Below are 13857 nucleotides of genomic sequence, written 5' to 3' on the forward strand. Positions count from 1 at the left end.
CGGGACATGGACTGGGCACTGGGCCTGTGTGAAAGGCCGCCTTCTGCCCCCGAGTGCCTGGCCTGTAGACCCAAAGAAGCCACCATGGCAGCAGCCCCATGGGTGTGCCCTGCTCTGCAGCCTCTGACGTCCCGACATGACGTGCGGAGTTACTGAGGAAAGTGGATCCTACTCCTTGGTTACAAATATTGTTATTGAGTTAAACACACTGTTTAAAAGTCACCTATATAGGCGGCTGGCCTGGTGGTGCAGCAGTTAAGTTTGCACATTCTGCTTTGGGGGCCCAGGGTTTGATGGTTCGGATCCCTGGTGCGGACCTATGCACTGCTTGTCAAGCCATGCCATAGTGGCATCCCACATATAAAGTAGAGAAAGATGGGCACGTATGCCAGCTCAGGGCCAGTCTTCCTCAGCAAAAAGAGGAGGATTGGCAGCATATGTTAGCTCAGGGCTAATCTTCCTCAAAAAAAAAAAAAAAAATTCACCTATATAGCCCCAGCTTGCCATTTCCTCTCCCAGAATTCTTGTTTCTTTGCTGAAAACCCCCCACACTCCCTGAAGACACTCCATCAGTCCCTTGATGCATTATCAGTCAGCTTGCCTATTTCCTGGTCCAGGAGGTGCAGAAGCAGCCTGACCAAATTTCTTGAGTAAAAAAATGTCACTCCCCAATATAAAACGTAGGAAGCTAGCCAGAGAAGGTGGGAAATGGGCGAAGCTCATACTCCATCACCCTCCCTCCCGCCCCCAGTCCTGTCCAACCCGAGGACCACACAGGCGTGAAGCAGGTCTGGTCCAGCCCCGGGCTGGTGGCTCAGAGGCAGCAGGTGCAGGAGAAAAAGGGCACCAAGTCCTCGACCTCAGACACCTGGGCACAATGGTGCAACCACAGGGCATACATTAACGCAGGAATTATGTTCCAAAGAATCCAGGAAGCAGAGGATCAGGGGGACAGAAAGGGGAACGAGAGCAGAACTCCTCTTTGTCGGCAACTCCTGCTGTAGAAATGGACGGAATATTTAAGAGTCACGGGGGGAAAAGGAATCAGACAGGCAACTTGGCAGCTCCAAAGGGAAATTCTGGAGACTGCTCCCTGACGGCCAGGGAAGTGTGTGGCAGCTCTTTTTCTTTTAACTGAGATAAAATTAACATGAAATTTATCACTTTAACCACTAGAAAGTCTACACTTCAGTGGTTTTAGTGCATTCCCAACGCTGTGCAACAGTCGGCACTACCTAATTCCAGAACATTCCCAGGATCCCCAAAGCAGCCCGGTATCGAGCAGCCCCACTCGCCCCCTACAGCCCCTGTCAACCGCTGACCCACCGCCTGTGTCTACAGATGTCCCCGTTTCGGAGACTTCGTGTGAAGAGAACACACGGCCCTCTGTGACTGACTTCCAGCCTTAGCGTGGCCTTTCTGAGGCCATCCACGCTGCAGGAGCACCAGTACTTCATTCCTTTTCATGGCTGAATCATGTTCTACTGCTGATTCCTGAACACACAACTGACACGTGTTCCTGAATGCCACCGGCACAGCGGAGAGCAAGAGCGATACTCAGCTCCTGTTGGTGCGGGCACTCCCCAAGAACAGACGGAATGGAGTTGACAATATCTTCACAGTATCCTTCACAGTTTTAATTCTGATGATCCTGGATCAAGCTCTTTGATTGTAAATTCAGAGCACGTTCTGTGAATAACTCGGGAGTACCAAAATCTCACTTTTAAACCTAAGGAGCCAACCAAACCAGCTCGCTGCACAAAAAGCCTTTATTAACAAAGCCAGGGAAATCCTGGCCTGGGCTCAGAAAGCAGACTGGCGGGAAGAGGCAGGAAAAGAAACAAACCATTCTGAATGGGGCTGTTCCTGCCTGAGAGCCTGCTGCATTCCCAGGTGACTTTGGAGCGTTCCCTGAAGCTGACAAGAAACGCTGCTTATGCCTAGGATTGATCATCAGCAATAATTAAAACCCTGGGGGGGGGCAGAGCGGGTTTATCCTATTCACCAGTTCTCATGGGAAAGGTCAATCTGTCCGGCCCCTCAGATCCATTAAGCAAACCAGGGGTGTCGCCTGCATCCGCGAGATAAATGCTATGTGCCTTCCAACGGCCAGCATTAGGCGTTCTTACTAAGCCAACAGGAAAAGGATGGAGGCAGCAGAGGTCTGCGAAGACAGGGCAGCCCCGTGATCAAGTAGGACATCTGGTGGCTGACCAAGAAGAGGAATAAATATCTTCACTCTTCAAATAGTCAGATTTCACATCATATAATACAATAGAAAATAATGAGGGGCTGGCCCGGTGGCACAGCGGTTAAGTTCCCACATCTGCTTCGGCGGCCCAGGGTTCACTGGTTCAGATCCTGCGTGCGGACATGGCACCACTTGGCAAGCCATGCTGTGGTAGGTGTCCCACATATAAAGTCTAGGAAGATGAGCACGGATGTTAGCTCAGGGCCAGTCTTCCTCAGCAAAAAGAGGAGGACTGCCAGCAGTTAGCTCAGGGTTAATCTTCCTCAAAAAAAAAAGAAAGAAAGAAAGAAAGAAAATAATGATATGCCATTTTTTGACCCTCAAATTAGCAAATGATTTTTTTAAAAAATCATAACACACGTTAGGGAGAATTCCAGGGATGGAGAATAAAGGTGATAAATTGGTACCACCTTTCTACAGGGTCAATGGGCTTTGCCATGAAAAACCTAATACCTAGAATTTCACATTCCTTTTGTTTTTTTTTTTTTTTTTGCAGATTAGCCCTGAGCTAACATCTGCTGCCAATCCTCCTCTTGTGCTGAGGAAGACTGGCCCTGAGCTAATATCCATGCCCATCTTCCCTAACTTTATATGTGGGATGCCTACCACAGCATGGCTTGACAAGAGGTACACAGGTCCGCACCCGGGATCTGAAATGGTGAATCCCGGGCCACCGAAGCGGAATGTGCGCACTTAACCACAGTGCCATTGGGCCGGCCCCCCCAACTTATTTTTAATTTCGTTGGAAACATTCACAGAGCCAGCTAGAAAGCACAGGACTTGACGACACTGACAGCTTAGACACCAAAGAGAAGACGAGAACCTTCTGTGTCCCATACCCACAGAGGTTGGGAAAGTCTGCACCCTCAGCCACTGTCACACCCCTATTCTGGCCAGCCCGCTGGCCCACCACCCAAAGAAGCTGTTTCGAATCTTCACACTCTTCAGGGTCCCTTCCCCTCCTGCGCCCTTCACTCTCAGCAGATGACTCCACGTTCCATGCGTCCCAGGAAGAAAAACAGAAGAGGGCGCCACATAGGAACACCATCACCTTCAGGTGTCTCCTCCCGCCCTCTTTCAAACACATAACGTCTGCACTCACTAGTCAGGTCACGGAGAGAAGATGTTCTCAGTCTGCTTTTACTGCTACATCACGCACTGTCCCACGGTCAAGGAAGAAAAGGACTGGAAAATTCATCAGGGTGCAACCAGCGGCTCAATCCCAACATTATTTCCAGTGAATCAGGAAAGTGATGGGCAAGAAGCCAGATTGTAGGGAATTGTGGGATAAAGAGGAGATGCCACTTCAAATTCTTTAAGAAAAGATAGGGAAATTACAACTAAATATCTGAGTGGGGACAGCAAGCACAGATGACTTTATTTTTAATTACAGTACAATTAACATACGGTAAACTGTACATATTCAAAATGTACAAGTTTTAACACGTGAACTAGCCCGTGAAACCACCACCACACTAAAGATAATAAACACAGGCACCTCCTCCAAAAGTTTCTCCCTCCCACCACTCTCTACCTCAGTGGGCGCACTAAGACGAAGGCCTGAGTTTGTCTGACTTCGCCTAGCTGTGAATTCATCCCTTCCCTTTCACCTTCACGGAACTGATGGGTTCAGACCCATGTTCTCCTTCCCAGAATATGGCAACAGCCCCAGCTCTGGTTTCATCCAGTGTGCACCACCCACACTCCCTGATGCTGCCCTGTGTAGATGACGGCCACCCAGGCTCCTCGACGTGACCCACAGGGTCCTGCAGGGTCTGGATCCTGCCTACCCCTCAAGCCTTACTTCTTGCCACACTCCCACAGAACCAAGGGCCCTGCCAGGCATCAAGTGAGCCATGCTCCCCGATTCCTCTCCAGTGTCTTTTCATGAGCTGTTTTCTTGGTTTGGAACAAACAACCCCGGACCCTCCCCAGGCCCAGGAAACTCCAAGTCACCTTCCAGAACCTACATCAGTGGTTCTCAACCAGGGGCGATTTTGCCCTTCAAGGGGCGTGTGGCAATGTCTGGAGACATTTTTGTCTGTCACAACTTGGGGGCGGGGGGAAGTGCTACTGACATCTAGTGAGTAGTGACCAGGGCTTCAGCCGAATGTCCTACAGTGCACAGGACGGCCCCACAACACAGAACTACCCACCCAAAACGCCAACAGCAAAGAGGCTGAGAAGCCCTCACCCAGACGGAAACCCGAGCACCTTGTTTTCCGTGAAGCCTTCCCTGGCCTGCCCCCACGATGAGCCTACGCTGTGCTGTCAGGTCTACCCCGACACTCCGAATACGCCTCTACCCTAGCATTTATCTCACTGCATGGTGAGTTCCGACTCACTTGTCTGTCTTCTCCATTAGATTGTAACTGCTTCAAAAGCAGAGACCATCTTTTTCATCTGAATATCTCCAGTGCGTAACAAAAGAGCTCTTCACTGTTTTGTCATTAAATTTTAAGTAACTTATATTTAATAATGAATAAACAAAAGAGAGACAAGAGAGAAAGCAATTCTTCTCTTGGCTCCACCACAAAAATCCTTTAAAAATTACACAAATAATGCCTGTTTGCTGGGAAGACACTAGGAAATACAGATAAGCAAGAAGAAAAACACAAATAGAAACATAATTTTTTGAATTGCCAGTGGCATCTAAAGATGGAAGAGGTAAACCCACGAAGCAAACCGCGAACTCTGAGAGGCGGCGAGGATTCTGCAGCGCGAGACCCCGTCTGCGCCCCCCACTTACTTGAGAACAGCGATCTCCTGGACAGTGATGGCCCTTTTATCTTTGGTTCCCATGTAGGAGAAAATGTTTGGCTTGACTCTGGTAAGACAAAAACAGAACCAACTGAAGTCACATACCATTCAGAAATCATATTTCTCATGATTTAAGATTAAAAATAAAGATACTTAAACAACCGAATAAGAGAAACTTTATTTAAAAATGTACCCAGGAAAACACACATTAGTATGCAAGCTAAGAAAGGAGATGCTGCCTGAACAACGTCCTCCTCAGAAGGGCTTCACTCAGCACGTCTGTGGCTACTAGTGAACAGCATCCTGCTCAAAGGCCTGGCCAGCCAGTGACCAAAAGGGAAATAATGCGCTTCCTATCGGTCACATGCACTTCATCAGACTGCGTAACTGCGAAGGTGAAGGAAAACTCATCTTAGACAGATAACGTACCCCTTTGAAAATTTCCTATCTTCAATTTTAAAAGTTACTAATAATGTGAATTTTCCACAGATACAGGCTATTTCTTTGCATAAAAAGCCAAATGCTAAACAGGGATCTGAACAGCCTTGATATGAAGACAGACGGAAGCTGGTTAACTAAGAAGTATTTCATAAAAGTTGCTCCACGTGAATGGGAGAAAAGCAGGACGGATTTCCTCCATTCTGAGCAACGGCCAACTCCAGATCTCAGAGGAGTCCCTCCCCAGCTGTCTGTGCTCCTGTCAGGAAAGGTTTATTCTCCAACTCAGGTGCAGGCAGGGCAGTGCCGACTCTCCCAGCGAGCCAGCAACTAGAGTAAAACAGAACGTTACTTAATAGGATCCTGTGCCCCATCGGCTGAACTGTGTTCCCCCCAAATTCCTCTGTGGACGCCCCGACCCCCACTACCTCAGAATGTGCCTGCTGGAGATGGGGCCTTTAAAGAGGTGACTGAGTTAAAATGAGGTCATTAGGGTGGGCCCCTTCCAATCGGACTGGTGACCTAAATAAGAGAATGCGGACACAGCGAGACTCCAGGGGCACACACGCACAGAGGACAGGCCGCGGGAGGACACGGAGAGAAGGTGGCCATGTGCAAGCCAAGAAAGGGCCTCTGAAGAAACCAAACTTGCCCACCTGATCTCGGACTTCCAGCCTCCAGAACCATGAGAAAACGAACTTCTGTTACTTAAGCCGCCCAGTCTGTGGTATCCTGTTACAGCAGCCCTAGCAAACGAGCACACTGCGTGCCGTGTTGAAACTGGGTCAAATATATGTTAAAAAGCAAATTTCCACTGCATGCAGATTTGCTGTGGCGCCAGTGCTCATTTCTGAAAGAGAAATTCTCTGGCACCTGGCCCATCCTCAGAGCCCCCGTCTCTGCTGTAACTGCGTTCCTAGAACAAACCTGACCGGGTTTGGGTTTTCGGTCCAGTCAATCTCCAGGAATCATGAGCTCACAGTTTACTACAGCAAACCTCTGCGACGACATCAAAGTGCAGGCTTTCAGGGAAGAAGCCAGACGGACTCGTAACTCTCAACTATGTAAACTACTTATTTAGAGAATTTTCATCTTGAATCCTGGCAATATGCAAGGGGGTTAAAAAAATCGAATTCACCTTTTGTCTAAGAAAATTCTAACTGGGAGGCACAGGTGCTATCTGCTTGCCTCTTCTACTCCTTCTTCACCAGCAGAGAAAGAGGAAAATAAGTTTCCGCGTTTTGATTTTGCATAGGCACAAGAACAAGGTACTAACCTTAAATATTTGGACAGAACATTAATAGCATCCATCGTGTCTTTGTTTTCCTTGTACAGTACAAAGTGGCAGTAACTTCCCCTAGATTTTGGCCAAGAATGTTTTCTTGGATCTTAAAAACAAAAAAATTAAACATTATATATACCATAATACAAGTCATCTGAGTTTTTTCTTATGAAAACCTACAAGCTCACTTTTTGCTAGAGAACCTCTGAGTGAGGAATCGAATCTGGTCTGATAAGAAATACAGGTTAAGTGGTTAGAGCTGTGTGGACTACAGGCCCGTCCATACTTCAAATCAAAAGCTGAAATGCAGGTGATCTGACAAACGACTAAGACTAACCAGCAATCCCCACACAGAGAAACACAGAGGGTCCACCACAACCCAGTGGCGTTACTTTAGGCGCGTCCAACAGGTGGGCTGATGGCTAGAGGGAAACAGCAGTCACGTGGGAATCCACCGGCCCTGCCTCGTGTCCCCGTCAGGCATCCGTGCGCACCAGCTGGATGCCTCTGCGGGAGGGGGCGACGCTGGTGATGAGCTGCCTCAGCGACACTTTGAGAATTTCCAAAGGCCACTTTCATCACAAAGGTGCAGCCAGTACCAGATGCTTTATAGACATCTACCCGACAGAGAAAGCAGCTGGCATTCGAGACCTGACTGTCATTCTTGGGGAAAAGGAAACTGGAAAAGTTAAGCCGGGTTAAATGTTAACTTCCGAGCTGTTACTTCCATCGCTCAACTTGTGGCAAACTGACAAATATTTCAAGACTTTGGAGAAGCTGGTTTTTAAAATTGTTCTTTTAAATGAACATTTTAATTATGCTGTAATCTAGAAACATATATTTAAACAATATTAAGATTTAGATTTAAGTGGCCTGAAAAGGTGTTTTGAAAAAAAATCAAACATTTTGACAAAAAATAAGCCACAACTGCACTTGACAGACGCTGCCCAGGGATACCCGTGACTCTTGTAGGACACAGCTGCAGCGGCTACTTGTTATCGCATCCACTCGATTTCTGGAACTCCACGAAAGAAAGGCTGTGAAAAAATATGTCATACGAACCCTAGAAAAGAGTCTTCTTCTCAAAATGTTCCTTTGGCCCTACAATAATCCCTCTGCATGAACTCATGAATCCTTCATCATCGGAGATAGAAGAAACTTCCCATCCTCAAGCTACCTGGACACCCAGCTTGGTCAAGGTGTCCCTACAGCTTGACGCACTGATTTAAGCTACAATGGAAAACAGACAAGTCGAGAAACCACCTGGGAAACGGCCACAGCGTGCACGCTTAGCGAATCACTTTCCTTCCTGATAAACGTGAACGGGAGTCTTTTCCGTCTTGGAGAGAAAAGCACTACAAGTACTTCTCTGGCTCCTTGTGAATTCCTCACAACTCATCCTCAGGAAACGGAACAGGAATATTATCTCTGGTTTCCTCCCAGCTCACCAGAGTTAAGCAACACCGTCTGCACTCAGCACTCGTGACAAAAATCATTGGCATTTCATTCGATCTGCATGAGACGCCAACCGCTCTTACCTGCTGCAGTGCTGACCTCTGTCCAAATGCACAGCATAAAGAGCACAAGAGAGCAACGTTTAATTACAGTAACAGTAAAGTGATTTTGAGGGGAACATGCAAATGGTGGCATGGCGAGTTTTTGCCGGGGGCTTCCACAGCGCCTGGCAGACTCGTGGTGGGTGCACAGCCATGGAGACACGGACAGCGGAATGTCGCAGAGGCGAACGGAGACTAGGAAAAAGACTCACCTACAGGCACAGCCTCCCTGTCCCATCCCTGCCCAGCAGCTCGTCAGTGCACCCTCAAAGCTGCACCCTGTGTCCCCAGGGCATGGAGCGAAAGGTTCAGACCGGATGCAAAATGCTCCCTTATCCAGATATTTGTTTTCTTAAATATGGGAGGACACATACCAAAATGCTATTTGTGATTATCTTTTGGTGGTGAGATTGCAAGTAATCACTGTTTTACTTTGTGCTTTTCTGTGTTTTACGAGTTTCCTGCACTGAGTTATAAAGACTTTTTATTTGAAAAAAGGTGAAAAATTATTAGGAAAAACAGTTCTCAAACTGATAGACTAAAAGAGATTTAAGAGACTTATCCATTGAACGCAATCTTCTGGCCTTGCCTGTACCATCATGTGAACAAGGCACTGTACGTAAAAGACACTCCGGGAAAGTGAGTATGCACTGGGCATTAGAAAGAAATTAGGACTGATTTTGTTGGATGTGCTAATAGTTTCAGGTTTTAGTCTTTATCTGTCAGACACATACTCAAGTATTTACGAGTAAAATGAAGTGCTACATAGAATTTTCTTTAAAATACTCCAACAAGAAAAAAAAGTGGGAGGAAGAGACCAAACAAAAACAACAGAATGTTAAACATCTCGAAGATGATTGACAGGTGCCCCAGGACTCAATGTATGATTTTCCTCATTGGTGTCCACGTCTGAACATGTCCATAAGGAAAAGTCAAAAAAAAATACCTGTGATAAAGTTGATGAAGTGTAGCTATATTTTTCCTTAACTATCTCTTCACTAAACTCACAAATAACTATAAAGGCAAGAAATAAATGAAGCCACAAGACTGAGAAACCAAATGCTGTATACTTTGAGAGAAACCATGACAACCGAGAATGTCTTGGCTCACGAGCATGCATCTTTGATCAGCAAGTCCAAGCACTGAGCATGCACACAGTTCTCTCCTTTGCAAAGGCCAGATACGAGGGTTCTTTCCTATGTACACTTGCTACACAAAATAGTGAGCATAAGCATGGATCACCTGGGAATACTCTGAACAATGGAAAATCAACGGGTCTCAACTTATTTTGGGCAATTTGTTTGACTTTATAAAACTCTAAATCCTTAGAATGCTAATAAGTAGCATACACATAGCTTTACAATTTAAATGAATTTAAAATAACTTTCAGACATTTTGAGACACTGATTTAAAGTGCGAACGCCAAGACTTCTCAGGCTGAGGTAACAGGAAGCAACCTTCCGATGGTCTGATGTGGCGGCTCCACTCCAGGAGCAATAGAAACCAGACAAAAGGAGGAATCACGTTCAGGAGACCCATGTATGGAGCACAGAGGTCCTCATGAATAAGGAAGGAAAAATGTTTGTGACTCGAGAAAGATGACAGGATGGCGTAGCATGCAGAACATTCTTTCCTTCCTATTCAAGGCCATTTCCAGCGCTGCACCCCTGCACACTGCCCTTCGGCTTCCTCAGGATCCTGCTCCACCCATTATCGCTCTCCCGGAATTTCCACCCTCCCTCGCCCCAGGCTCTTTCCCTTCGGTCTACCAACCTGCTCAGGGCGCTTCCATTTTAAAGTCAAACCTGTGTCTCCCTCTCCTCAACCTGGTTCCTCTCCCTTCTTCCCCTCTTTACAGCTTAGCTGAAAAAGCAGCCTGTATTTACTGCCTGCCGTCTCAACCTACTGTGTAAACCGGTTTCTCCCTCTGCTCCAGTAAAACTGCTCTGGCAAAGACACCAGCGACGCCCATGTCGCTAAAAATCGACCGACGTGTTTCAGCGTCCTTATCTTGCTGACCCATCTGTAATGTCTTCCCCTGCTAACCACTCTGATTATTGGCAGTCTCTCTCCCTGTGGATTCGGTAACACTGGGCTCTCCCGGAGTTTCCTTTGGACGCGCCTGGCTCCTCCTCCTGAGTCTCTGTGGACTCCTACATCCAGGTATGCCCCTGGGAACCGCTCATGCCAAAAAGTATGGACGTCGTCTACATATCACATGGCAGAATGATTTTGTACTTAAGTCTTTAAAAAGAAGTTCTTAGAGGCATTTGGAATGTACACTATCTATTTCAAAATGGTAAGTTAATTTACCTGATTAAACAGTTTATAATAACCACGTGACATTTTCAGAAAAATACCCTATGTATCCTTTGAGGTAAATAAACGTGGCCTGTCCATCAGACCGGATCAACACACAACACAACATCCACACTGAGACAGCCGGTACCTTGTGGTGTGTGGGCACCATGATTTAGAATCCACCGTGCCTACGTTTTAGGACGGATGGCTCTACTGGAGAAAAGTTTAGCTTAAGAACATTGCAAAATTGCTGGATAATGCATGAGCCACCAGTAACAATTTCTATCAGAGCTTGGTAGTAAAGGAGCTCTAAAAACATCACAGACTTGGCTTTGCAATGAAGCTTTAAAAGCGAATTCATTCTGGGGCTGGCCCCGTGGCCGAGCGGTTACGTTCGCGCACTCCACTGCAGGCGGCCCAGTGTTTCGTTGGTTCGAATCCTGGGCACGGACATGGCACTGCTCATCAAACCACGCTGAGGCAGCGTCCCACATGCCACAACTAGAAGGACCCACAACAAAGAATATACAACTATGTACCGGGGGGCTTTGGGGAGAAAAAGGAAAAAAATAAAATCTTTAAAAAAAAAAAAAAAGCGAATTCATTCAGGTGCTAGGCAAGGTGGCCGAGGAGGACCAGCTGTCATTGGTACTGGGTTCTCCTCACGGGGGCACGAACAACCGTCTCTGGGTACCAGCCTTCCCTACTTTTCCAGTGCTGTTTGCTTTAAGCCACTCTCAGCTGGCGGGTGGGGAGCGAGATCTGCAGATGGACGCAGGTTCTGGGTCCGTGAGGGGGACGGAGCAGCTCAGATGGCAGACCTCTAGTCCACCTGAGTAATCGCCACAACAGCTCAAGCCCCTGAGGGTCAGACCTCTGTGCAAGTGTTGATCCAATCTGACCTGCCTGCCTGCTTCTTTTTAAAGTGAGAAATTCCTAATTACTGAAGACGTGTAAAGGGAAACGGAGAGGGGTGGTTCACGTCACACAGAGCCAGCATCCCACTTGGAAAATCTTAAGGAAATTTTTTATTTGGAAAAAAAGAAAGGTGGGTGTGGCACAAGCACAGAAAATGTGGATAAAGGCAGAATACGAGAGACCTGGCGCCACTCACTTGAGGGGAAGGGGTGGGAGGCCGCGCGATGGCCCCCCTGCCTGGCAATGCCCTAAGGCCCCTCCCCAGAGGTCACAGAACCTGGCCTCCTCTGAGAAAGCAGCACCGTTAACCGGAAGCAACCAGACAAAGAAAGAGAGGTTCTGCCTCTTCCAGCCTGCAACCTCATGACCACACTCAGCAGATCACAACCCTGCCTCCTCCTCTCGCCTTTGCAAGCGGGCAGCTGACCCACGTGGACTGCCCCTCTACAAGGAATGTCCCCGGCAGCCTATCTCACCCTGGGTTCCTCGAGAGTTGGGACTGAGTGCGCACAGGCACCTGTGCTAGGTGGCGGGTTACCTGCTCTCCTCCACATCTATGACAGCTACTAGCTGCGTGCCAATCCAGGGAGAACGGGGAAAACAGGCACCTGAATCACTTTCCACTGGGCTTAACTTCCTGGAACAACCCCAGCCAAAGGCAGGCTGGGAAGGCAATATTTCACACTGTGGCTCCGACATCAAAGAAACACGTAGTAACCACGCCATTAGTCTGTGGATTGAGAACCACCCTCAAGTAGTTCCAAAGTACATCATCCCACCTTTCCATCTGGCATCCACCGAGAAGTGGCCGTCCTCTCCACCTTCTCCTCCTCTGCTCAAGGTTTCTCATTTCCGTGTCACTATCCAGATTTCATTTTTTTTTTTTTTTGAGGAAGATTAGCCCTGAGCTAACACCTGCTGCCAATCCTCCTCTTTTTGCTGAGGAAGACTGGCCCTGAGCTAACATCCATGCCCATCTTCCTCTACCTTTTTTTAATATGCGGGATGCCTGCCACAGCATGGCTTGCCAAGCGGTGCCATGTCGCACCCAGGATCCGAACCGGCAAACCCCGGGCTGCCGAAGCGGAATGTGTGAACTTAACTGCTGCACCACCGGGCCGGCCCCTATCCAGGCTTCTTTATTTGACTACATTATTTTCTCAGCACAGCTCAATCTTCTTTCTACTCCCATTTTTCTTCTACCCTCTCATGTCGCCAGAAGCACAGTTATACACAACTAAGGCTTCTTCCGCTCACAGCCCTGACGTAAGAGAATTCTGACCAAGCACCAATGATTTCAATGGTCTTTTGTTATTCAGTCTTGGAGTTTTGCTCTAAGAAATAGATCTAGAAATAACTCCTCACCAACAGGGGCCATCACTGGCAGGGGAGGAGGATGGGGAAATAACTTTTTCTGACTACAATTTTCATTAAAATTTTATCTGCTGATTTGACAAGTAAAAGGAGAAAAATCACCCAATTTTTCTTAAGGTTATATGCAAATCCAAATTTTCATGGCTGTAGAAAACATATTAGAACATAAACAGCAGAGAGATTCACTGACAACACACCCATTTCAAATGAATGATACACAACGAAGGAAGGATGCACTTGGCGAAGGGGCGCTGCTTTATATTCCGTGTTTCAGGCGTGAGTGAAGAAGATACTCACAGCTGGAAACAGCAGCTCTTTCAGTATAGAGACTTTGCAGAAAATATGCCACTGGGATGGCTGACGAGCATTTCTTGTTCATCTGAAAGCTTTCTGTCCTCCATTAAGAACCGAGAATGAGCAATATCCTTCCATTTCCTCCCTCAATTGCCACTCAGCCTGCTCTGCTCTTCAGGGAACGTATCGAATTCCTAAGACTCTTTCAGGCATCACCATAATCTCAGCAAATCTTTACTCACATAAAAGGCCTAACGCCCCCGTGCCAGACAGACGGGCTACAGGATTGCTGTGACATCTGAAATGATATGATTTCCCTCCTTGAAGGACTGACATGATCAATATCCTTGTCTGAACAACAGCAACACAGCCCTTGAACGTGACCGGGCAGGAGATGGGAGCGGGATGTGCCGTGTGACCCCTGAGCAGAGAGGCCAGTCCTCCCACACTTACTTGCCAGAGCCTTCCTTCCAGCTGCGTGGTAGGCTACGATATACTTCTTCCCCTCTCTGTCCTCTGTTTTTGTCTCTAATCCTGGAAACAGAGATTTAATTGCTTGATGGATGATGGTTCTTTTCTCTTTGGTGTCCTCAATAACCTAATAAAAACACAGATAATGATACAACTAATTTAAAAAACATTAAATAGGGCGATAATACCAACAAGTTAGTAAAAACACTACT

At 47.3% G+C, this 13857-nt stretch overlaps 1 protein-coding gene across 2 annotated transcripts in view; it reads right to left on the reverse strand.

The window, feature by feature from the left end:
• The window catches only part of PUS7 (pseudouridine synthase 7), a 46954-nt gene that overhangs the window by 19799 nt on the left and 13298 nt on the right, over positions 1-13857 (reverse strand). For both annotated transcript variants that reach the window (XM_046670062.1, XM_046670063.1), the window contains exons 5-7: positions 13628-13772; positions 6726-6837; positions 5001-5078 (exon numbers count right to left, since the gene is read on the reverse strand). In XM_046670062.1, the coding sequence (XP_046526018.1) occupies positions 5001-5078; positions 6726-6837; positions 13628-13772 (335 nt within the window). The remainder of the gene's footprint in view (positions 1-5000; positions 5079-6725; positions 6838-13627; positions 13773-13857) is intronic.

This window comes from Equus quagga, chromosome 8 (genome assembly GCF_021613505.1).
Source record: "Equus quagga isolate Etosha38 chromosome 8, UCLA_HA_Equagga_1.0, whole genome shotgun sequence".
Lineage (NCBI taxonomy): Eukaryota > Metazoa > Chordata > Mammalia > Perissodactyla > Equidae > Equus > Equus quagga.